This window comes from Scomber japonicus, chromosome 18, assembly GCF_027409825.1.
Source record: "Scomber japonicus isolate fScoJap1 chromosome 18, fScoJap1.pri, whole genome shotgun sequence".
Classification (NCBI taxonomy): domain Eukaryota; kingdom Metazoa; phylum Chordata; class Actinopteri; order Scombriformes; family Scombridae; genus Scomber; species Scomber japonicus.
Window position 1 is genome coordinate 17,473,878 of NC_070595.1, and position 23,298 is coordinate 17,497,175.

Consider the following 23,298-nt stretch of genomic DNA (forward strand, 5'->3'; position numbering starts at 1 on the left):
TACAAAGATGACAAATGAGTAGATAGAGAAGTACATTTTATGGTATTTTCCTTTTCCCTTTGGAACTCAAAAGTAAAGACATAGACAAACATAAAGCAGCAGCAGGGTCTTTCCTCTGAAGAAATGGGAAGTACTGTTTAGAGAAATGTCTTGCTGTAGCGTTCACTCACCCTTCACTGGAATTGAATATATGAATTGCAGTGAGTCACAGGAGTCCAAGCAGAGGTCAAGAGAAACAAATCATAACCAAAATCAGTCCTGTTTCTCTTTGATGTAAAATCTGACAAACAGACCTCAAAATCGTATGCCCTCTCTGTGTGAACACAGTCACAAGGTTGTTGCCCAAAACAAGTACAGCAATAGATATTAATAGATCAGAATGCAAGCTGACACTTGTATTCTACACAATGACCACTAGATGGCAGTAGGCTATTTATGTCACACTTATCTGTCCAAAAAAGGCCATGTAAACCAAAGAGCCAAGAGATGTCAAGATAGACTTCTTCTCTTTTTGAATTTATAGATGAACTGAAGAAATGATGAAACGTCATGTTTTATTAGAGGTAAAATACGGTAAAAATAGTGTGACCTGTGATTATGTCTGTGTATATACAATACATACAAAATGTTAAAATATGGTTTTAAGTCAGATGTTGAAAGCTGAAGGTCAGAATGAGTAAAAAAAGGCATTATGGGAGCATCTTAAATTTCATGTGGAGTTAAAATGTTCAGTTAAAATGCGTTATTATACAGAATTAGACTAAAGGTGGATCAAGTTATGTAGACAAAGGCAGTTTGATTTAAGAGTAAAGTGGGTGGGATTGTTATAGGGAAACAATATACTCCAGATTGATCTAGGCCAATATTTAGAAAACAATCCTCACAATGCAGATAGGGTGGATTAGGATAATGTGGGACACATTTTGCAATTTTGATTTGTTCGCCATATTTACATATGAATCCAATGCATTATTCCAACGCCTAATATCATTATGAAATCAATTTCCTTGTTAAGTCAGAAGACACTTTTTTTAACTAGTAGCCTGTATGTTCGCATGTGTACTGTTAAACTATATAACTTACACAGTTTGCATATACTAGTTTTAGAATAAATGAATACAAGAAGTTGCCCCACATTAGTCAATGTCCAACATTACCCTAATCCCCCCTACATCAATATTTGAGATATTCCTTTATTCAGGATGCAAACCAGATTCAAGTCTTATGGATTGTAGCAACTAATCAACTTATTTTTTTCCAAACAGTCTGGAAATGCAAAGGCTAACAAGTCAGTGTAAAAACAATCTTACTGCAAGGTCTATTAGAAGCTGGTCTGGAGCTTTTTAACGTATCACACAATCTTCTTCCTCAGCAGATACCAGTTTACCCAGTCGCCAAGCAATTGTAGATGTTCAAATTAGCGTTTCCTCTTGCTCTTTACTGTCTTAAAGGCTAAAACAGAGTTGTCAGGTTGTTATTAGTATTTCAGAAACAAAACCCCCCAATAATTATCATTAATTTCAAATAAAAGCAAAAAAAAATGTAGCTTTAAAGTGCGCATAATCCACCTGTGGTTGCGGAGCCGGATATGATGAGGAGTTAAAAATCTTGCTTCGCGTCAACACTCTTTGTAAAAACATTATTACGTCATTACGTCGTGTTTGAACGTGGCGGCGCGGCTCTAAGCAGCAGCAGTAAAAAGTTTTCATGTAGCTGCCCTAGCTCGTCAATGTAAAGACAGCGAAATCAACAAAATATTATATATATATACGGCGTTATTGGATGGCATATGATGTCTTGCTAAATCTAGTTTACATAAAATACGCATTTCATCGCGATATCTCATGACAGCGAGCGATGGTAAGTGAGCCCAGCCCAGCCAAATAAACCCACTCTGAGCTAACTGAGCTAACATATGCTAATGAGGCGTTCACTGCACACATACAATAACACACAGATTTAGTAGTCATTTTATGTGTTTAATTAGACAGATTTGACGTGTTAAATGAGATCTGGACGTTTTATTCCTGCACGAACTGTGAAAATATTTAGTGAGTGTGTTGTTAATTTACAGACTTGCAAATTAAGTGGCCTCTTCAGTATTGGTGAGGACTTTGATGATGAGGTGAGTCCCAGCACACCTGCTTTCAATTGCCCCTTAACTGTCAGACAACTGTAACTCATTTTGTGACATAGTGATCTCCCCTCTGTTCTCTCACTCACACACACACACACACACACACACACACACACACACTGTTTGTATATATGTGTGTGTGTGTGTGTGTGTGTGTGTGTGTGTGTGTCTGTGTGTGTCTGTGTGTATGTTTTCCAGGACCTGCTCGGGACAGACTGGGCAGCCCGCTCAGCGTCTGGACCAGCCGATGTGGCAGCTGCTGTGTCATCCTGTACGCTGCGTGCCTCCTCTGTCGCTCGCACAGAGCCGGAGAAAAATTGCCCGCAGCAAACTGGAGAGAGATCAGCTGCCCCGTGTAATGGCACAGCATCGAAGAGCAGCACGCACACTGCTGCTGGACAAATTGTTTCTGTGGGTTTGAGACAGCTCTCCTCCTCCTCCTCCTCCTCTGCTCAGACTCACTCCTCCCATCCCACCACACTGAATATCTCTCAGCCTAATGTGGCATCACAGCAGAGTCATGCCAACATTGAGACAATACAGAAGTCCTGTGCGGCTCAGGATGATTTTGACGATTGGGATGTCGACCTGGCAGATCTGGATGAGTGTGACAGCTTGCTTCAACCTCCAGCTCCATCCCCACCCAGGCCTACAGTTGAGCATGTATCTTCAGCCAAAACGCTGCGGCCCCCAACTGGTGGAGGCATTCAAAGGCCTCCTGCAGGGGGTTTGAGAGGGCTCAGCACTGCACACCAGTCATTCAGCTCATCCAGTCACACGCCGCCTCCTCACCAGTCATTCAGCTCATCCAGTCACACGCCGCCTCCTCGGACCTTTTCTGCAGCTCATGTCCGATCTCTGAATCCCCGCCCGGCTCAACTGTCAACCCCTCCACAGAGTCCAGGCGTTTTCCCAGGCCTTACTGCAATGTCCCCATGCCCCAGCCCTCTCCCCAGGACACTAAACAGACCCCAGCAGCCACAGAGACAGTGGGCAACTCCAGGACCCTCAAATCAGACCCGCACCCTCTTTGAGACTGTTTCTCCAAGGCCCCAGAGCTCCCCTACTCTGAGCCCACACCCCCTTGCCACACCGGTCCTCACCAATCGTCTAGTCCAGCTGGTATCTGCATCTAGTAAGCTTCCCAAGAAGAGGCCTCGCTCTGAGCCTCTTCGGCCCAGGACCAGACGCTTCCCCGGCCCCGCTGGACTCCTGCCAGAGCAGGTTAGTATCATCCAGCTGTGGTTCACTCCCACTGCCATGCATCTGAAATTACCTACATATGAATACTGGATCCATCTGGTTGCATTGCGCTGATGCCACTATATGACACTTCACACTTGAAAAGAAAGTGCTGTAAAGCTTAGAGCAGCAAAATCACACACAGTCTCACCTACAAAGAGAGTTTTCACTGCTGCCCTGTGTTTTTTTTTTATCATCTAAACTCTAATGGAATACATTTTAAAGCAATCTATAGGTTATGTGTTTTGTTTTTCCATCACAGTGCCAAATGTTGATTTAATTCTTCTCTTTCAGCCGCAGGGTCAAAGCCTGGATGACATCGTCGTGTCTGTTCCTCAGACTCCCGCTCACGGCGCTGTGGCCCGGTTGCCAAGCCAGGTAATAAAAATACTCTCGAGACAGTGATCTGCAAAAAAACTCATGAATTTTATTATCTTATAAAAAAGCAATAAGCAGACCTCCTGATGTAATTACCATTTCAAATTACAATCAAGGTGGAGCACCATGTCACAAAAGCTCAATACAACTTCCAATTAGGGCTGTAACTAATGAATATTTTCATTATTTAATAGACTGATTAGCTTCTTGATTAATATATTTATTATTTTGTCTATGACATGTTTGACAATGGTGAGAAATGCTCAGCAACCTAAAACATATTTTTCTTTTCTTTTTTGTTTCTTTTTTATCACAACCAACAGTCCACAGGCTAAAGACATTCAGTTTAATACCATAGACAGCTACAGAAAACAGAAAATATTCACATCTGAGAATTTGTCATTTCTCTTCTCAATGAGTCAAAACAACTCGATTATTAAAATATTTGACAGTAAATTTTCTGTTGATCCACTAAAAGACTAATTGTTGCAGCCTGTGTCCAAAATTTGGGGGGATAACACCCACACAGAGAGGATGAAATGGACTTTAAGTTTTACTTTACTCAAGCCGACTACAACTATAAGTGCAAAACAATCGGGCAGTAAGCGAGACGAGCAATTTATCAAACAAGCAGAACATAAACTGAAATACGATGTCTTCGACCTTCAGCAGTCACATCCTGCTCCCCTCTCATCCACAGCCGCTGTGTTTTACTGCTGTACAGAGCTTGTTAAACTAATGGTGAACTGTAATGAACAAGCTCAAAAACAGATGCTTACCGTATATGTGACCATTGAGTCTAATTAGCTAAGTAGTATCTTTATAATAAGTTGAATTGTTGTAGACTTGAGGCTGCCACTCCTCTCCACCAGCAGCACCTGTAGTATAGAGTCTGACCAGCAGAGGGACCAGGACTCAGGAGAGGATGAGTGATGCCACAGAGCTGCAAACCAGTTTATTATTAAAGACCTGCTGCAGCCATTCTACACAGTGGAGTCTGAGTGTCGGGCAGTATGAGAGATTATTCTAAGGGTCTTCTAAATAAGGAGATATGGTTTGCTTTTAATTAGTTAACATATTAAAATGATAAACAGTTTTTACAAACAAGTTAAAATAAATATATATTTTAATGAAGCGATCATTAATTAGTTATGGTATCACCCACAACAAACGCTTTAAACCTCAGTAAATTAGTTTTTAATTATCAGTGTTGTTATCAGTCCTGTTATTCCATATCAGTGCATCTCTTAAGAAATAGTGAAGGCTACATTTTCCATGCTGGTGCATTTCAGTCTTTGACATTTATCACAATTACAGCGAGCCGGGCCTTCCGAGCTCTGCTGGTGTCAGAAAGGTCAGGGTAAATTAACATGGACATGACTTTAGGGGCACAAGGAACAATTTTACAGTAGTTTAAAGCTATTCCACTGCAAATGTGTGCAAATACAGAGAAACAGGGAGTGCGCACACACAGGACATCACTGCTGGGGAAAGGCCTAATTTTAAGGATCTTGGGGTTTGTAATTATAATTGCGCTGTGTTCATATTTCTGTAAAGTGTGTGTGTGGAGAAGTATGAGCTCAAGCGCTGTATAGTAATGCATTGATAGTGTTGCTTATTTTAATTAAAATGTTAAATTCAGTGTTATCTATTGACAAATGTCTGTCTATTATGACTAGAGAGAATTTAAAGATGAGTTTGCATACTAAATACTTGAGCTAATTATTATTATTATTAGTCAAATAATGCATAATGCGGCTTTATGGTTGTTAAAAAATACAGTTAAATAGTTTACCTGCTGTTGGCAGATGAGCCACGAGTTAATTTTGGACCCTGGTTGCATCTCTACTTTCAGTCACTGCTCCCGTGTTCAACAGCAGACACTGAAGTGGTCAAAGCTACAATGTGAAAAAAAGACTTTTAACACAAGCACAGTGTCAGTCTGAGCCGTGTTACAAGATTCAAAGCAGAAAAAAATGTCACGATAGAAATGTTCGGTGTTCGCAGAGCATCTTGATCTGACTTTATTGCTCTTGACTTTAAGGGTTCCAGCTCCCAGACCGATGAAGAGGACTTCAGCGGCGGCGCCTGGGCAGCGATGAAGGCAGAGATGGGATTGGACGAGAGGAACCCGTCGTGTTTCCTGCAGTCATACAGCGTGGTCATGGTGCTTCGAAAGGTTAAATCTCATTATCATTATTATTTCTACTGTTTCCCCATATCAGCCTTTAATCCAGCATTGCAATGAGCGACTTGTTATTTAGGTCAAGCTTTTTTTTTTTTTTTTTCCTCCAATAATTTATCCTCCATCAGAACGGACTCGGTGTCGCTGCCGGAGGTCTATCGGCATAATCAGGACAAATGATGGAGCTGTACCGGAGGTGTTTGTAATTATAAACTGTGCGATCACTCATCAATCACTCTAATAGAGACTCTGCTGTTGTTCCGCTCTCTCCGCGTGCCGCTGCAGGAGGCTTTCCGTGGACTAACTTGATTGGCATTTGTTTGCCAGCGTTTAAAACATGTTGGCGTTCCCGACCGTCGCGGCTCCACTTACACGCACAGAGTCGCTGGCAGGACTCTGGTTAAGCTCATTCAGGTTAAGCTGTTTACATGAACCTCAGCTTCCTAAAATCCCTGTTTGCAAGAAGAAGAAAAAAAACAAATTAACACAAACAACCCTCCCCTCCACTGTGGAGCAAATAATAACATGTTACAGCCAATGCATCAGAGAAAAATGATGAGGTTGGTAGTAAATCCTGATTACTGCTGTTGTTTTTTATAGGAACCCTAACCCTAACCCTCGAGGTAAGATAGATAAGTAGATAGTAAATGTAGAGTTGTGGATCAAATTTTCAATAAATATCACCAGTTTTTAACATTCTAGTTTTCATTTAGGGGAGCAATAACTTGTCAGATTGACCAAAGACATCTTAAAGTTAAATATCTGAATATCAGAGCTGCAATTAGTAGTCAATCGCCAGAAATTTTAGATAACCGATTAATAACAATAATAATAAAACCGAATAATTTTGAGGATTCTTTTAAAGAAAAAATGTCAAATTGTCTTGTTTAAGCTGCTTAAATGTAAATATTTTCTGGTTTCTTATTTAAACAGAACATATTTGGCTTGTGGTCTGTTGATCAGGACAAAACGAAGCATTTCAGGTTGCTTTTTGGGCTTTCTGGAATCAGGGATTTACATTTTCTAACCTTAACCCATTTTCTGACATTTTATAGATCAAACAACAATTAATCAATAATAAAAATAAGAAAGAATAGTTTGTTTCAGCTATTAATCTGTCGCAGTATGCGTCACTCTAACACAGTGTAATTCTCCATCCTATCACCAGATGGCACCGAAGTAAAGAATTTTCAAATTCTGCAAATAGCGGCTTTAAAATGATCATCACACTTTGAGTTAAAGACTGAAGAAACCAAACTGATTAGTTGTTGGTGGATGAATTTCATGGTCAGCACAAAAACAACAAAAACATTTGTCATTTCAAAATTGTGGTTTCAAAGTAATGAGTGTGAGTCTCATACCACTCGACCCATCAGTCAAGTATTTTTTGGTGCACATTTAAGACAGTATGATCGAGGAGCTCTCATGGTCGCAGTGATTTACAATATCTGAAAATACTATCTTTATAAAGCCATTTATACTGCTCTGTTTTATTCTGCCGTTTGCTTGCTGACTCGTCACTCCTCGGGGCCGGTCGGGGCCACAAGTGATCAACAACTACTTCACTTCTTTGCTTCAGTCCTGCATTTCTGGCAGTCAGCCAGTCTAAAATCAAGGCTTTCCTCGTCTATTGCATGTGACATTTTGGCCTCTAAAAAGAATTGACATCCACAGAAAAGTTTGATCTCCTTTTGAACCAGAAAATCTGCAGATTAAGTCCATACGTGATATGTTTGGATCCACTAAAGTTAGGCACGATATGAGAGGACTTAATCCCTGTGTTTTGTTATCTTTGTCGCCATCTTGACTCTAAGGGATACACATGTGGTGGAGATCTCTCTGCAGCTCTTCTAGTTTCAGTGTGCAAATATGTTCATGTATTTATAAATGGAAAAGACCATTGTGTTTTTTTTTTGTTTTTTTTTACAGTATTATGAATATAACATTAATATGATTAAAGTTTAAATGCTATAGTAATTTGAGTGGAAATCTGAAATAATTCTGCTTTTTACACTTATTATTTGATCCACCAGAGAAGAAGAAAGTAACGAGTCTTGTTTTCTGTCATCCACTCAGGCTGCACTCAAACAGCTGGCAAAAAACAAAGTGCCCAACATGGCGGTGCTGCTGAAGAGCATCATCCACACACATGCTGACGCCAAGGCTGTGTTCAAAGACCCAACAGGTACTGACATGCACGCACAGGTTCAGTGTATCAGTGTAGAGATGTGCAACAGCAGTGTATATGAGATGGAATAGAAGTACTGGATCTTTAAGTAGTTTAAATGCACTCAAGCATCCAAATAAACAACAACTACAAAGTGGAGAGGATAATGAAGCGTGTGTGTGTGTGTGTGTGTGTGTGTGTGTGTGTGTGTGTGTGTGTGTGTGTGTGTGTGTGTGTGTGTGTGTGTGTGTGTGTGTGTGTGATGGCGAGTAAGGGAGAGAGAAAGGTGGGGGAGCTGTGAGCTGTTGGCTTCACATTTAACATTTGCTCGCTGTGAACTCGTCTGAATGAGCTCCACATGGTACGAGAGCAGAGTTCAGTCACAGTAACACGCTTCATTACACAAACACACACACACATATATATATAATTACACACACACACACACTGAATTCTCTTCATGTCACTCCTGCCCCTTCCTCTCTGTCCTTGATTCTGGCTCCTCGTGCTCCGTGTAAAGCCTTTTTACCCTTTTGTCTGATCTATCTCTAAATTCTGAGCCGGTTGCCATGGCCCCCAGAGAGCAGCACACACACACACACGAGGTGCACTGATTATCAACACTCAGGAATGGATGCTGTACTCAACGGCGGACTTAAGTGCTGATTAGAGATTCAATTGTGGTAGATTGGCATCAGCGGTAGGTGGGCATTAAGTGCAAGTGACACCGCGAGGGAGCATTCGTCATGTGTAATGTGCCTCCCACCTGCTAGCAGGTCTGCAGCGTCGGCTTTAGCAGGCAGCTGTTTGAAAAGCTGCTGACACTAATTGATCAGAGGGAAATTAATCAAAACTGTCTGGGTATTTGTTTATTTATAAAAATGGAAAATGACCAAATATTGACTGATCCCAGCTTCTCAAACATGAAGATTTGCTGCTTTTCTCTGTTTTCTGTCATTGTAATATGATTATATTCAGGTTCAGGACAGCTGTTCAAGCAAAATAAGCTATTGGAAGGTGTCATTTTTGGGAAAAGACTAAATGTTGTGTTAGAAGAGTTATTAAAATGAATCATCAGTGAAAATAAACATTAGTTGCAGACCTATGAAAATGATTGAAAGTGTGTTAAAGTACATTTTCACTCTCTGCAAGCCCAGGCTGTTTTCTTCACATTATCAGATATGGTTTTACTTGTCAAGGTCTTGAAGGATATGGCTGCTTATTTTCTACATTTTTCTCATTGTCAACACAGATCTCATGTGCAGAGCCAACCCAATAATGAATAGATCTACTTGCCTGATACAGCTTGTTGTAGTATAGTTCTGTGTATGGCCTCTTGACTTTGTACTACATTGTACAAGTCGCCAGAGAATCTCAGTAGAAAGTCAAGTGTCTGCCTTACACAGATCTACTCTCTGAAGACTGAAAACATGATCGATCGGAGCCGTTTCTAAACAAGCTAACGTAACCCTCAAAACACTTGATGGTAAAAGAACGTGTCACTCAACAACAGTGTGGCTCATTGACGTGTTTTTAATAGTTTCTGGACAACAATGGAGGTCTACGGCACAGAGGAATGAGAGGTATCAGACTTTGGATGAATAATACTTGTCAGTAGGATGAGTTCTTTAACTCTATATTCTCAGATGGGTCTGTGTTTAAAAATTGATGTCCAAAAAAGCACTGTTCAAACCCGCAGAGCTTTATTTAGACTAGTGGATGTTCTAAACTTTTCTAAACAAAAATACCTTGGCAGGCAGTTTTGTGGAAATGTGCACACAAAAAATGTTTCATTTGGTTTAAATTCTTGCAGTCATAAAAAAAAGTCTGAGATCTTTGGGTTAAATATTCCCTCCAGAATAAGTCTCAGAGATTTAATGAAGTGATTTGATGCAGTATTTATAAAAGATTTGGCTAAATTTAAAGACACATGAAGGCACCCTGTGGAGTTAAAAAGATGCCACAGGTTAAAATATACTAGAATTTTCCTTTTTTAAGTTGTCGAATTACTTCATTGAAATTGTTGTTAGAAATGTCCTCAGTTCAGCTGTAAAAGCACCTGCAGTCCATCTTTGAGGTTTATTTTGTGTGCTATCCCTCATTGTTCTGTACTTTTCTGACTGAAGGGGAGATTCAGGGAACGGTGCATCGCCGTCTCTTAGAGGACAGAGTGGGGGAGCTGAAGGTCGGAGCTGTGCTGCTTCTCAAACAAGTAAGACTTCCCAGTGTCGCTCATGAAATGGTGATGAAAGCAGTTTCAGTTTCTTTAGCTTAACCTAAAAGATACTGGTTATAAATCTGTTCATGGTGTTTGTCTGAGTCCTCTGTCTGTGTTTGCTCTGTGGACAGGTGGGTGTGTTTTCCCCCTCCCATCGCAACCATTACCTAAACGTGACGCCTAACAACCTGCTGAGGATCTACTCCCCCGATGGAGTCAGCCTGTCCTCCACTCAGCTGCCTCCTCTCGTCCTGGTGAGCAAGTTTAGATGAAAACAAGAATAGTACAATTTCATCCCAACAAATAAATAAATCTGTCATCCAGAAATGTTCTGTCAAACTTGTCATCTGTCCCCCTCCAAACATTTTTTTTTTTTTTTTCTAAATCCAGGAGTCGACGTTGTCTCCCGCTCGGTCACCAGCTTACCTCCGGGAGACGGTGTCTCAAATGCAGCTGGTGTTTGATGACGATGACAACGACGGACAAGGGGAGGGGAATTTCGCAGACCCCCAAGTCCCGAGAGACACTACAGCGAACTCAAGCAAAGGCCCCCAAGAGCCAGCACCTCAGGACTCGGGCTGGGATGCAGGTGGGGCCCCTTATCTGTTATTACACTGCTTGTGAGAGAGTCTCATCCTGATTCCACCAAGTGTCAGACGCAGTAAAGATGTGGGGTTGTTTTCTTAAATAGATCTACGACAGTGTCTGGTAATGTTTTCGGGATGCTAATCTGACTCCCCTCTGTCCCCTAACACCTAACAAACTGTCACAAAAGATTGCCTCTGTGAAAAAAGAGGCATCTGATGGCACCGTTTGTACCACAGCTGCAGCTAAGATTAAGCCATTCATTCATTTCTTTTCCATTATTCAGCCCATAAAACTAGATGCACGTTATAATTCAAGACAAGTTTCTCAGAGCCTGACGTCCAAATCGACTATGTTCTACGTTCAGAGTTTTTAGTCATGTTAGCTGCAAGACTCTATGTTGAAATGTCTCTTAAACACAATCACAATCACATCTCTCAACAACTATTGGCTGTAATGACATTTCAAACTGACATTCATGGCTGCCAAAGGATGAATCTTAATGACTTTGATCCCCTGAGAATATCCTCTAGTGCCAACCAGGAGCTTGAATTTTCTACTTGTATAACACTGAATGACAAGATACATCTGAAATGAATACTGTCATAACATGAAACTATGACAGTATACCATGAATAAGCATTTTAGGCTAATGAAAGTTTATGTAGGTGTTTAAGGCCTTAACATAAGGGGATAGCAAAATGTCAAACTATGAATCTGTGCTCTGGTGATATTAAAGCTGACTACAGCAGGTGCATCTGACCATGACATCATTTAACTACCATCCTATAGACTAATATAAAAAAAACTGTAAAACCCAAATCAAGATGAGTGAAAGTGTAGGATGAGGACAATGTATTGCATTTATAAAGTTGGGTCGGATATGCAAAAGTGGTCACATCATCATCCTTTTTTTATTAACTCCTGTGTAGATAATGTCATCCCCTGCCAAACAAACAGAAACATATGCAAATACTAAAACTCTGGGTTACTGCTGATATAAGCATAAACGTCTAATTGAAAAGAGAACGGGGGCATTTTAAAATGAATGACAGGAAAAACTAATTCAGAGAGGAAATACAGATAAAGCAAATAAACCAAGAAAAGAGGGACTACAGAGCTCAAGTGGAGCAGCTGCTGGAGGACGACGACACAAGGGAGGAGCGGCGTGGAATAAAGACAATCGCCTGAACTCACAGCGGACCGACTCTGCACAAACAGTAGAGTTTGCCAGTGACTTCAATTACTTTTTTTTTTGCCTGTTGTGAGACTGATAGACCACCCCAGCTCGAGCCCCCACACCGATACGAGCAACATCGGAGGAAGTGTGGCAGATAAATACGAGGAAATCCACCGGTCCTGATTGAATGGATGGGAATACACTATAGAAATGTTACGAGCGGTTAAGCCCCGTATCCACTAATCTCTTTCAAGCATCACTAGATGGACAAATAATTCCAAGGTCATGGAAAATGTCAAATAATCTCCCACTACCCAAAAAAGACAAATCCCTTTTTGAATTAAATGATTTTCAGACCGGTAGCTTTTAACCTCAGTAGTCATGAAATGTTGTGATGGATGATTTTTACAGTTAGATGCATGCAAAGCAAAGAGGGTTGCAGAGGATGCAACAGTAATACAAACACCTGGAAAAACCCCACATCAATGTCAATTTCTCATCCGCCTTTAATACTATCTTGATGACTAACAAACACAGCGATTGGGTTTACGATACACAACTTTGTGGTTCACTCTAGTCTGAGCGCTGATGACAGATGACTTTCCTCCATCGACAGTAAGGAGGCTGTATATACATCTTATGAGGGGCATGATTTACACCCACGCTACCCAGCTTCACTGTCAACAGATCTGTCTGGACAGTTCATGTAAGGCTGTCTTTACATAGTGACAGTCTTAACAAATATGACAAAAAGTTATTTTTATAAGACTTACCAACTGCAGCTTTAAAAAGGCCAAATTTTAATCACTGTACAACATTACCGATCGCGTGCACGTGGACTTTGGAGGCAGGGCAGGAGTGTAGCGGAGAGGGAGGGGAGGGGGAGGGGGAGGGGTCTGAAAGTTGTACTTCTTCAAATTTGATGCTAAGTCCTCTCTCTCCTCAAAGTTACCTACTGCAGCTTTAACCAACAATGAGGCCAGTAATAGAGCAGCGATGAACCACTTCTACAACTCATTGATTTTTAAACACAAAGCAGTAAAGAAATGATCATTGATTTCCAAAGAAACTCATCTCTGTCCCCTGTAATTAAGAACAAAGTATACAGTAATATCTGTACACAAATATTGATAGCAAACTGATAGGGAATGCTAACACCAATGCTAGATTTACAAAGGCTCAACAATGTCTCTAATTTTTAAGGAAACGTAGAAGTTTTCTTGTGGACAGAACTATGCTGAGACTGTTTTATGAGACATTTATTCAGGGTATTTTGACCTTTCCTATTCAGTGTTGTGGGGGCGGCATCATCTCTTTAAAACAAGAACAAACTGGACAGGGTTGTTATCTGGGCGGCAAAATAACAGGGCAGCTAATGCACAGTATTATTTATATGATAGACACATACGCCATGAATTTAGCACTTTTACTTTCAGGGTGAAGGTGTAACGTACCCAGGATGTGGACTCAGAGAGAATTCACACCCAGCTTTGATCATCATAAGCTCTGAATTGGCACTTTATTGAACTTCGTCTTTTATCAATTTCCCTTTTTTTTTTTTTGCAATGATTATATGCTGTCATGTATGGTTGTTTAAGTTTTCTGATGTTCTTTTGTGCTTTTTGTGCAAAGCGAACCCCTCCCCAAGGGGCAATAAAGGTTTAATTCATTCAAATTAGATTAAAGGACAAGTGGTTTCAGAACTACTCTTCAGAAATGGCCGTCATCTGAACATCCGTACATTTCTGTTAACTGCTGTCTGCTTAGATAATTGCGAAGGCTTTTTAAGTTGTTTTTTTGGGGGTTTTGTCAGTTTCATGGTGGTTCAATTGCAAAAATGACAACAAGCTCTCTGCACAAAACAACCTAAAACTAGAGTGAATTTGATGTGTGTGTGTGTGTTTGTTTTGCAGACGACGACCTGGATGAACTTCTGGGAGAGTTACCTGAAGACACCTACAGCTTTTGATGTGAACTTTCTGTACGGACTGCCTCCTCTTCTGACTGAGTTATTTCATGACTTATAAACTGTAAACAAGTTGTCTTTCGTTTTCCTTATGTCATCTTTTTTAAATCAACCTCTGGCCACTAAAAGAACTTGTAAAAATGTGTGTGTATATATACTGTAAAAGTGTTTTCTGATGAGTCAAAAGCATTTGATATCCAGTTAAAATAAACTACAGACTCATCTCGACGTCATTTGTTGTTGCTGTGCTGCGAGTGATGTGTTAAAAGTCGCAGTCACTCAAATCCAAAACATGCTCATTAATTAATTACAAAGCTGCAAAAATCAGCCCTGTTTGATTTCATGTCTCATATTCTCACCAAAGCTGTAATTAGTCTGAAATTGTGTGTGTATGTGTATAAAGGATCCAATCCTTTCACTTTTCTTTCATTCTTATCCATTGTTGCGCTTCGCTTCACTGACCTTGAAAGGGAAGACTAATCTACACGGCATTGATTTGTTAATTATGCAAAATGAAATTGAGGTGAGGCTCCTCGGTCTGCTTTGTTTTTCCCTGTTATTTTTTTGTCCTTGCCCTGCATTTTCAGCCCTGTCTGTTTCTCCTAGCATCACAGTGGAAAGTGGATAAACTGTGACCCCAGCTTGTTTACCAAGCATTTAGAGGTGTATCAGAGGTTTTTTCGGGGCAGGGGAAGGTAGTGAGTGAGTCTCTTGTGGTTTGCCTGGCCGAAAAGTGCCTACCCAGCCCTGTCTGCATCAGGGTGGAGTCTTACTGTGACTAACAGGCTCTTATGGAGGCTTTCCCAACAGGATCTGAGTCCCATATCCACACTTCTCCACTACCCTGCCTCACTGTAACAGATTCAGGTTAATCCGCTGCCTCTTTGTCATTTTGTGTACGATGCAGCTGCTCAAATTGCCTGGTTTATGTTCAAAATAGAGAGAGAGGATGGGGATGAAATGGGTTACGTTTGTAGTTGTCCCAAATGATTCTCGTTTCCTGCTCTTAGTTGTTTGGGCTGAAAAAAGGTACAGTTTACAGTACAGTCAGTAAGTATTTACACAGTGACACATTTGCTGTTGCTTCGGTTTCATGGAAATTAAGCAGCAAGTATGACACAAAACTGATGATTTCCAGCTTAAATGTGAGGGTGTTTTTAAACCATATAATCCTGTCATTTTTGCAGCTGTTTAAAAAGTGCATGAAGAGGGCTGTGATTCATACGCTGTTCACTCAACGTGGATCTTAAAGGGTCATATCAATTCAACAGAAAAACAGTTTGCTTTTCTTGTCCAGATTTCAAGATATTTGTCTCCCTTTTCCAAAATTCAGCAGTGTCCAAAAACAGCATTCAGTGCAGCTATATTGTACAGAAGATGAATGAGAAACAGCCACAGTAACGAGGACACAGCTTCTGAAGATGTTGCTATTGAATTTTTCTTCTTGCAGCACAAACTTTGTATTTGGTTGGTGGCAGGAATCTGAGATAGATATATGTAAAATTGTGGAAAATTAAAATAAAACTATCTGCATGGCTGGATTCCCATTACCGGTAAAAGCAAGAAAATATGACCAACTGATGGGCTGTACAGAGGAGAAAATGTGGCAGTGTCATTGTGCTGCTATTTCAAACCTAAAATGAAAGTTTTACTTCAAATCGACCACTCTTGCCTCGTAATGGACTGCAGTACAGAGCAAAATCAACTAAACATATTTTTCTCTCCCTAAGATGTCCAAAGATGAATCTGCAGAGTGGTTCTGACCTTTTTTGAGGGCTTGTAATGCCTTAAAACAACACCACCAGTTTCATGCAGTACCACAAGGGTGATTATATCTTATTTTAAGCTGTTGTTTCACACAGTATGGGAGTATTGAGTAATTCACAAGATAAAAAGATGAAAAAAGAACCTTGATTTTATGTAGCAGAAGTATGTTTTCCTGCTTCTCTGTCATGCTTTAACACTGTACGACCCTTCTGATTTGTGTTGCGGCCATTCTTGGGGTCCTAACCCACAGTTTGAGGACCACTGCATTAGATAAGGGATAATATAAGTTATGGTTTTGTCTGGTGAATAACTGGAAACTTTTACCTCTCCAGGCCTCTAAAAATCTGTCAAATGAACCAACTAAAGAAGAATAATCCCTCTTTAGTTGATCTGCTCACAATTTTCATCCACATTCGCGTCATTACCTGAAGGCATTGCTTAATTTTAAAGGGTCATATACCAGTAAATGATGGGTACCACTGCAGTATATTAGCACATCTACACAGTGTATGTTACATTAGACTTAATACCAGCAGGGGGTAGCATTCAACACCCTCCTTGGCTGTTCAGGTCCTAGTGGACATCATTAGTCAAATTTATGAGCTCATGAGAGCATACAGACATCCAGCACCCAGTTAAGAGTCCTGATGATAAAATTCTAATTGGAGGGGAACTTAATTTGACCAGAACACGGCTCTTTGAAACTGTCCATCTTTTGTGTGTGTGCAGAGAGGGTTGCTCCTTCCCTTATCAGCACATCTACCAATTAAGACCTTCACAAAAGGGGGGCTCGGTTCCAGCAAGTCTGCAGCTATTGCTCACAGACTGAAATAATTCGCCCTTCAACTTCAATCGCCTCTCGCCAGAGGTAATAATCAACTGTGCCCAGTCTAGCCGAACTCTGGTACTTACACATCCTAATTATCTCCTGGTAAGGGCTTATTATTTTTCATAATCCATTAAGATAGTCAGAAAGTGTAATTACTCTCTCAGTCTCGTCATGCATCTACTATAAGAAGTGTCTACTGACCCAAAAAAATACATGATGTGTCCCAAAAAGATTTTTTTTAAAGATTTTTATCTGTGGTTTACTCGAGTCCCAGAAGGAAAGAGTACTTTCTCATCTCTGATGTAAAGTACTGTTAACTCTCTGAGATTTGGGTAGATAGGCCTCAAATATCCAAAAGCTCGTCTTTTTTAACAAGTCCAGCCTCTGGTGAGTCGTTAATGACCCAGAATAAAAGAAAAAAAATGCATTATAACTTTATTGTGAAAAACACAAATGTGCAGTTAAACTGAGAGAAGAAAAGACAAAACACAGCTGACACTAGTGAACAATGAACTTTTTACTTCCTTAGTTATTTGGATCTTATTTAATCTAATAATACACCAATAACATGTGTGGTGTAACATAATCTGATTGATTTCTTGTAAATATGGTGTAGAATTAAAAAATAATAATAATGAAATGCATTCACCAAAGTTTAACTATGCAAGTTTAACTATCACAAATACAAGAGCAAAACAGTCTCACCTCTAGTCTCTTTAGTAGCTTTTCTGGAGCTTTCAATCATATCACATGATTTCAATCAGCTGGTGGAGTTTGATGGAAACTTGTTCAAAATTTTTATCTTTTCTGAGCACTTCTCATCTATGTTGGCTTAATATTTGAGTTTCAAAGTCCATTTTTCACATGAAAACAGCAGTTGACAGTAATTGTGCACTAAGGTCTGTTAAGTAGCTTTTCTGAAGCTGTTAATCGTATCACATGATCATCATTAGCATGTGGTATTTGTGAAATTGTCATGATTTGTGAGTTGTCATTTCAGAGTCTAGTTTTGACCTGAAGATATCAGCTGACAAGATAATTTCATCTCAAGGTCCATTTAGTGCTGTTGTGGAGCTTTCAATCGTACCACGTGATCTTTATCAGCAGATAGAGTTTGTTTATTGTCATGGTCACTGATAGACTTCAAATCATCCAGTTTTTAAATAGCCTAAATTAAATACTTTTGTTCTTTTTGGAATTGCAGTTTGTTTAAGTTGCAAATATTATATAACTCCTTATGAATTAGTCAAATCAAATGTTCTTATAGTATTAATAACCTGTTGGAGTTTTTATCTATCTAAATTTAACTGCCAGTGATGGAGGCTTTGCAGCTACTTTGCCATCGGTCCACTGACACTTCATTTCTTTTTCCCCAGTGGAAGATAGGTTTAAGAAGCTCCCCAACTAGGAGGGTAATTAACGTTTTGTCTGACTTAGCTGCTTTTCAATTATTGGTTTAAAGGATAGGACACAAACACAGCATCTGTCTCTGAGGTCAAGAATGGACGGAAACTTTTAGAGTAACGTGAAAGAGAAGTCCTTGACGTGTTTGAAAAATCACCTGCAACTTCATCATGACAACTGAGGAAACGCCATCTAGCTTGATATGATCGACAGCTCCAGAAAAAAACTAAATTAAGTCTGAAGTGAGGCTGTTTTGTCAACAGCTTTTCGAAGGTCAAGAAAAACCTCAAAATCAGATGATGGATAGTGAATTTATGTTAGACTAAAGTAGCTGTTTCCTGTGTGCTTTTGGTACTCTACATATAACAAACATATTAACATGCAGTGTCCTACAGATGAGTGATGAAGTAAAAGAAGAAATCTGAATAATGGAGTGGAGAAACATAAATGTAGATGCTTCTATGCAGGGCACAAGGGGTCACTGAAGGATGTGATGAATATGAAATAGATGTGACTCATGCTGTATGCTGTGGCCTTCAGATTCACCAGTTTGAAACACAAATGAACATCTATAATGGGAGGTTTTGGGCCATTATATTCCAGTCTTCCAAACACCAAATGAGGGCATATATTTTGCAAGAATGGTCTTTATCCCTCCAGTAGAGTTCATTGAAGAATCTGTGACAAGGAGCACTAAATATGTTCTGGAGGACTCACTGAGAACTCTTAATGTTGCATTGTCCTTTAACCACTTAACACACGCCCCTGTTTTTTATGCTGTTAGCCTAAACGACATGCCCAAGTTGTGAGCAGCACAGATCCCACATAGTTTTAGACTCAGAGATGTGTCTGGTATCATTGGAAAGGAAACACTCTCAGGATTCTTGTAAAAGTGTCTGTGTGATTCTGTGACTTACTGACAAAGAGTGGCAGAGGTTACAATGATGGGATTGTTTACTCGCCCATAGGTTTGCCTTTACAATGACATGTGTTCAGGGACCTCTCAGCAGGATATAGACACAATTAGACCACAGCCACATGTCTTGGCTTCATGCAGTCCAAATTTGGAGTCAAAAGACCAAAAGATGAATTTTTCAGAATTATTTTTCAACAGGTATGTCCATGCGTTTTCCTCAGGTCCTTTTTGGAGACTCCAAATGGACACTTGGTTACCAAAGCTGTATAACCGCAATCAAACACCTATAACTATAACACCACATCCCCTTTGCCTACAATCAAAATCTTGGTCTCTAATGAAAGCTGACGCCATATTATTATTATTAATAATATTATTATTATTATTATTATTACATATAACCATATTTTTTTGTTTGGCCATATCTATCTATCTATCTATCTATCTATCTATCTATCTATCTATCTATCTATCTATCTATCTGTTTATTTTGGTATAAGTCATATGTTAAGTCGAAGAACAACCAACCGTGTACCAAAATGCCGAGTGCGTAATGATATATGGTTCAACTCTTTTACGCACAGGGCGCACGCCGGTTACGCTTGGAGTTTGTTTATGGACAGCCAAACTAATAGCTTAGTGTCATACACCGTTGGAAACCTCTGACTATTGGCTAAAAGGTTATCAACTTCATTTCACCGAATATTTCCATAGGCTAGAACAGCAGTCAATCGAAGCCATGTCGTCATTGTTTTCGGTCACATGTCCTCATTGGCTTTGGAGACATGCGCTGCCTAATCCTAAACACCGATTGGCTTGTGTGTGGTGTCGTCAGAAGCAGAAGAGGCTCACGGTCGTAAACATCTAGTCACGTGTACTCTGAGATGGACGTGCAGGTCAGGAAATGACGTAAACGGACCGTATGTGGTTTGTTATTTGTGTTATTACGTTACGTGTTGGACTAAATACATGGACATATTGAGGAAAGTATTTCGGTTTTATGGAAACGGATTTCATATTTCACAAGATTGGATATTTGGCGAGCTGTACAGAAAGTGCTGAGTCATAAGATGATCGTTGTGGATAAAGGGAAGACTTTGAAGGTATGTAGGCATTATAGCTTTTCTTACTTAGCTCAGGGGCTAGCCAAGCTAATCGCTAATACTATTACGGCTGTGAGCAACCATATAAGTCGTGGGTATGAATCAGGACAATCTAAGCTTTCCAACGATGTACGGCATGAATATATATGTTTAAAGGTTGGTGTTTAAAACATCCAGAAGAACTTGTGGCTACCTCCTAACATCCGTCCCGTCCCATAGACGGAACAGCGTGCGTTAAGTGGTTAAATACTCATCTGTTTTTGCTTTGGCACCTCTGAACTGTGTAAATAAGTATCAGCTGTCAATGTTGATCCAAGTCAAGAAGGGAAAGGTGCTGTTACCCAGTAACAGAAAGGATGAACTCAGACTCTGTTGCATATTCCAGATTGTTGCACTAACCTTTCTAGCATTAATACCTTGCAAATTAAAAACAGGAGAATATGGTAAGGTTAACAAGGTTCCCGCCTTTATTAATCCTGTGGATGGAAAGTTGGCTGGATGGATGAAGGCAGATAAGATTACCAAAGCATAAAGCCTTATTTTCAACCCCGGAGATGGTTTAATCCCCGTAAAACTACGCTCATTACCTCGGTGGAAAAAGGGGTGATTTGCTTAATTAAGTTGTTAAGAAACCAGCAAACCGTGTAGCTGTCTGAGACCACAGCAAATTTCATTTGGGAGAAGGAGTGTGTGATCCACTGGCAGTGTGTGTCTGACAGAAAGATAAAAAATAATGTACTTTATATTCCAACTTCAGTCATTCTGCACTTTTAATTAGGGGTTTAGTGTTGCTGAAACAAATTGCTCAACTTGGTTGGCAAGTGCAATGTAATAGACCAATACCCCCAAGATGCACAGAACACAACTTCTTATATTGCATATAAGAATACAAAAAGGGTAAAGACCGCCTCATATGAATACAAATTAGAAACAATCTCTAAATTAGATGTCAGTATTGCTAGTATGAGATTTCCATTGCAGACATTTTGGGGAAAAATTGAGTATTCATTCACTCATTTGTCAAGTCAGTTATGGGTCTATTAGCTACCACAGATCTGGACACACTTTTGTTTGTTTTTTACATTAGGCCATAGTGTGTTGCATTTAATTAAATGATTAAATCATAAAGCTGAATGTGGTACAGGCCGACCAAAGTGGTCTAATTGTGCGCCATGATTTATGTAATGGTCAGGTTTTTATTCTTTTTTCCCCTCCTGTTTTCATATTTTTAATGCATTCAATGACACCATCACTTAATGATTGCCATCTCTTGAATATATTGTTTTAGCAGCTTAAATGGTAGGTAGCATGGTAGCGCTGCTATACAAGCTCTTATAGTGTTACTTCCAGTGCTTTGGATTCATTAATTTGAAGGACAGTGTTGAGAGGGAGTAAAGAAACTGACAAGTTCACGGTGCTGCCATTAGCTGAAAAACCTACCAAGTCTGAAACGAGGAAACTGTAAAATATATAAAATATATAAAATATATAAAATATAGATAAGACATAAAACTTTTATAGTTTCCTTGGCCTGAAAGTCATACCAAGTCAAATGCCTTCAACCTGCATTCTCTCTAAACGCCAGCAGGGGGCGAATCTACTGACTCCAAAAAGAAGTCTGATTGTGTGGAAGTGTGTGAGAAAATGATCCTACTTCTCACTTGATTTATCACCTCAGTAAACATTTTCCCATCGAATTTATGGTCTCAATCGCTAGTTTCAAGTCTTCTTCAGTAGAACGTGGTATTTATTTTGTAAATTATGGTCCCATTTAATTTAAATTTTGACAATAAAGCAGCGTATGCATTAGGAGCATGGCTACGTTGGTTCGACAATGTAGACCTGGTGTTTCAATTTCAAGGTGTTTTCAGTTTAATTGTAACATTTTGGTCGCCTTAAAGTCTTGTTCGGCGTTTGCTTGTGCAAAAGACCCTCCAAAGAATCCGATATTTAACTTTTCCGGTAAGTACATTTGTCTTAATGGCCTTAAGCTCGATTTTCGCACACAGTGGTCCATAAATAATAGTTTTGGACGGCTTTGAATCAACTAAACTTCCATCCTACAAAATGGTGGTTGTCTTTGTATGTATTTATAGCCTATATATTTGGATTTATGTACTATCAAATTGCATACAGGTGTGGTGCATGCAGTAATTTAACAGGTATGGACTAAAGTTTAACTCTAACTTTTTAATTTCTGATATTAGTTAGCCTACTGCTCATTCTGTTAAATAGCTATATTAAATAATGCTTCATCCATATGTTGCTAATAGTGTTTAGCTAGTTTACATGTTTGTAATGGACGCAGTTATGTAACTTGACTCCATTAAATATGCTTTTAATTTTTTTAAAGGCACTTCTTTATGACTGGTTGTTTCATGTGGATTTAATCACTGAAGTCACAGTATAGCTGATCATAATTATACACTCATTAAGCACTTTTTTTCAGAACACCTGTGCAGTCTAATGCCATAAATTCTACTTTTACAAAGCTTATACATTTACATGAGGATGTAGTTCAATATAATGCACTCCAGTACACCACCACCGCCACCACCCAGTATGACCTCAGCAATAAACATGAAGTCAAATTATCACCTTACCTCCCTGTGTATGTTAATGGGATGTTACAAGAAGGCTATTTAATAATAGTTCATGTTATGGCATTCCTACAAGACAATGTGACATCAGAAACTTGATGAATAGTAAAACAAATTCAAAATTTTAATGAATTTTCCCACCAAGTTTTATCCAATTTGTATAGCCTGTATTGCTCACTTTCTGGCAGCTCAAATATTGTTACAAATTAATTAACACAATTTTTTATTTTCGATTAAACATAAAAAAGTCTTAGTTTTCAACTCCTCAAATGTGAATGTCTTTGAGACTGTTGGACTGTTGATCCATTTTTCTAACATAGACCAAATTAGAAAATAATCTTAAGTAACCTATAATAAAAATGATCATTAGTTGCAGTCTTAGAGTTGAATCTGTTGACATAATTAAAGGTTGGGGGGGAAAGCTTCCCTGTAACTCCAAAACACAGAAATACAAGTGTACTGCTAAATAAGGGATACATTAATATGTGAACATTAATCAAAAATTGTATAATATTCACAATACTTCCCCCTACATAATTCAATGTCTATTAAAAATCCACAAAGAAGTTTTGAGACTTTCATACAACCTAAAATATATTATTATAAAGACTCATAAGGAAT

The 23,298-nt window shown here is 39.4% G+C and overlaps 1 protein-coding gene across 1 annotated transcript; it reads left to right on the plus strand.

The window, feature by feature from the left end:
• Nucleotides 1–418: 418 nt before the first annotated feature.
• hrob (homologous recombination factor with OB-fold) lies at nt 419–14,167 on the plus strand. The gene is made up of 10 exons (XM_053338884.1): nt 419–424; nt 2,075–2,125; nt 2,336–3,361; nt 3,674–3,757; nt 5,802–5,936; nt 8,019–8,127; nt 10,236–10,321; nt 10,459–10,581; nt 10,718–10,916; nt 14,006–14,167. Exons 1-10 carry the CDS (start codon nt 419–421, stop codon nt 14,059–14,061), a joined length of 1,875 nt encoding a protein of 624 aa, XP_053194859.1. The 3' UTR covers nt 14,062–14,167.
• The last annotated feature ends 9,131 nt before the right edge of the window (nt 14,168–23,298 follow it).

Coding starts and splice junctions, on each gene's coding strand:
- hrob (XM_053338884.1), top strand. Junction 8,128..10,235: donor TGTGTTCAAAGACCCAACAG/GTACTGACATGC, acceptor TTCTGACTGAAG/GGGAGATTCAGGGAACGGTG. Junction 10,322..10,458: donor CTGTGCTGCTTCTCAAACAA/GTAAGACTTCCC, acceptor CTCTGTGGACAG/GTGGGTGTGTTTTCCCCCTC.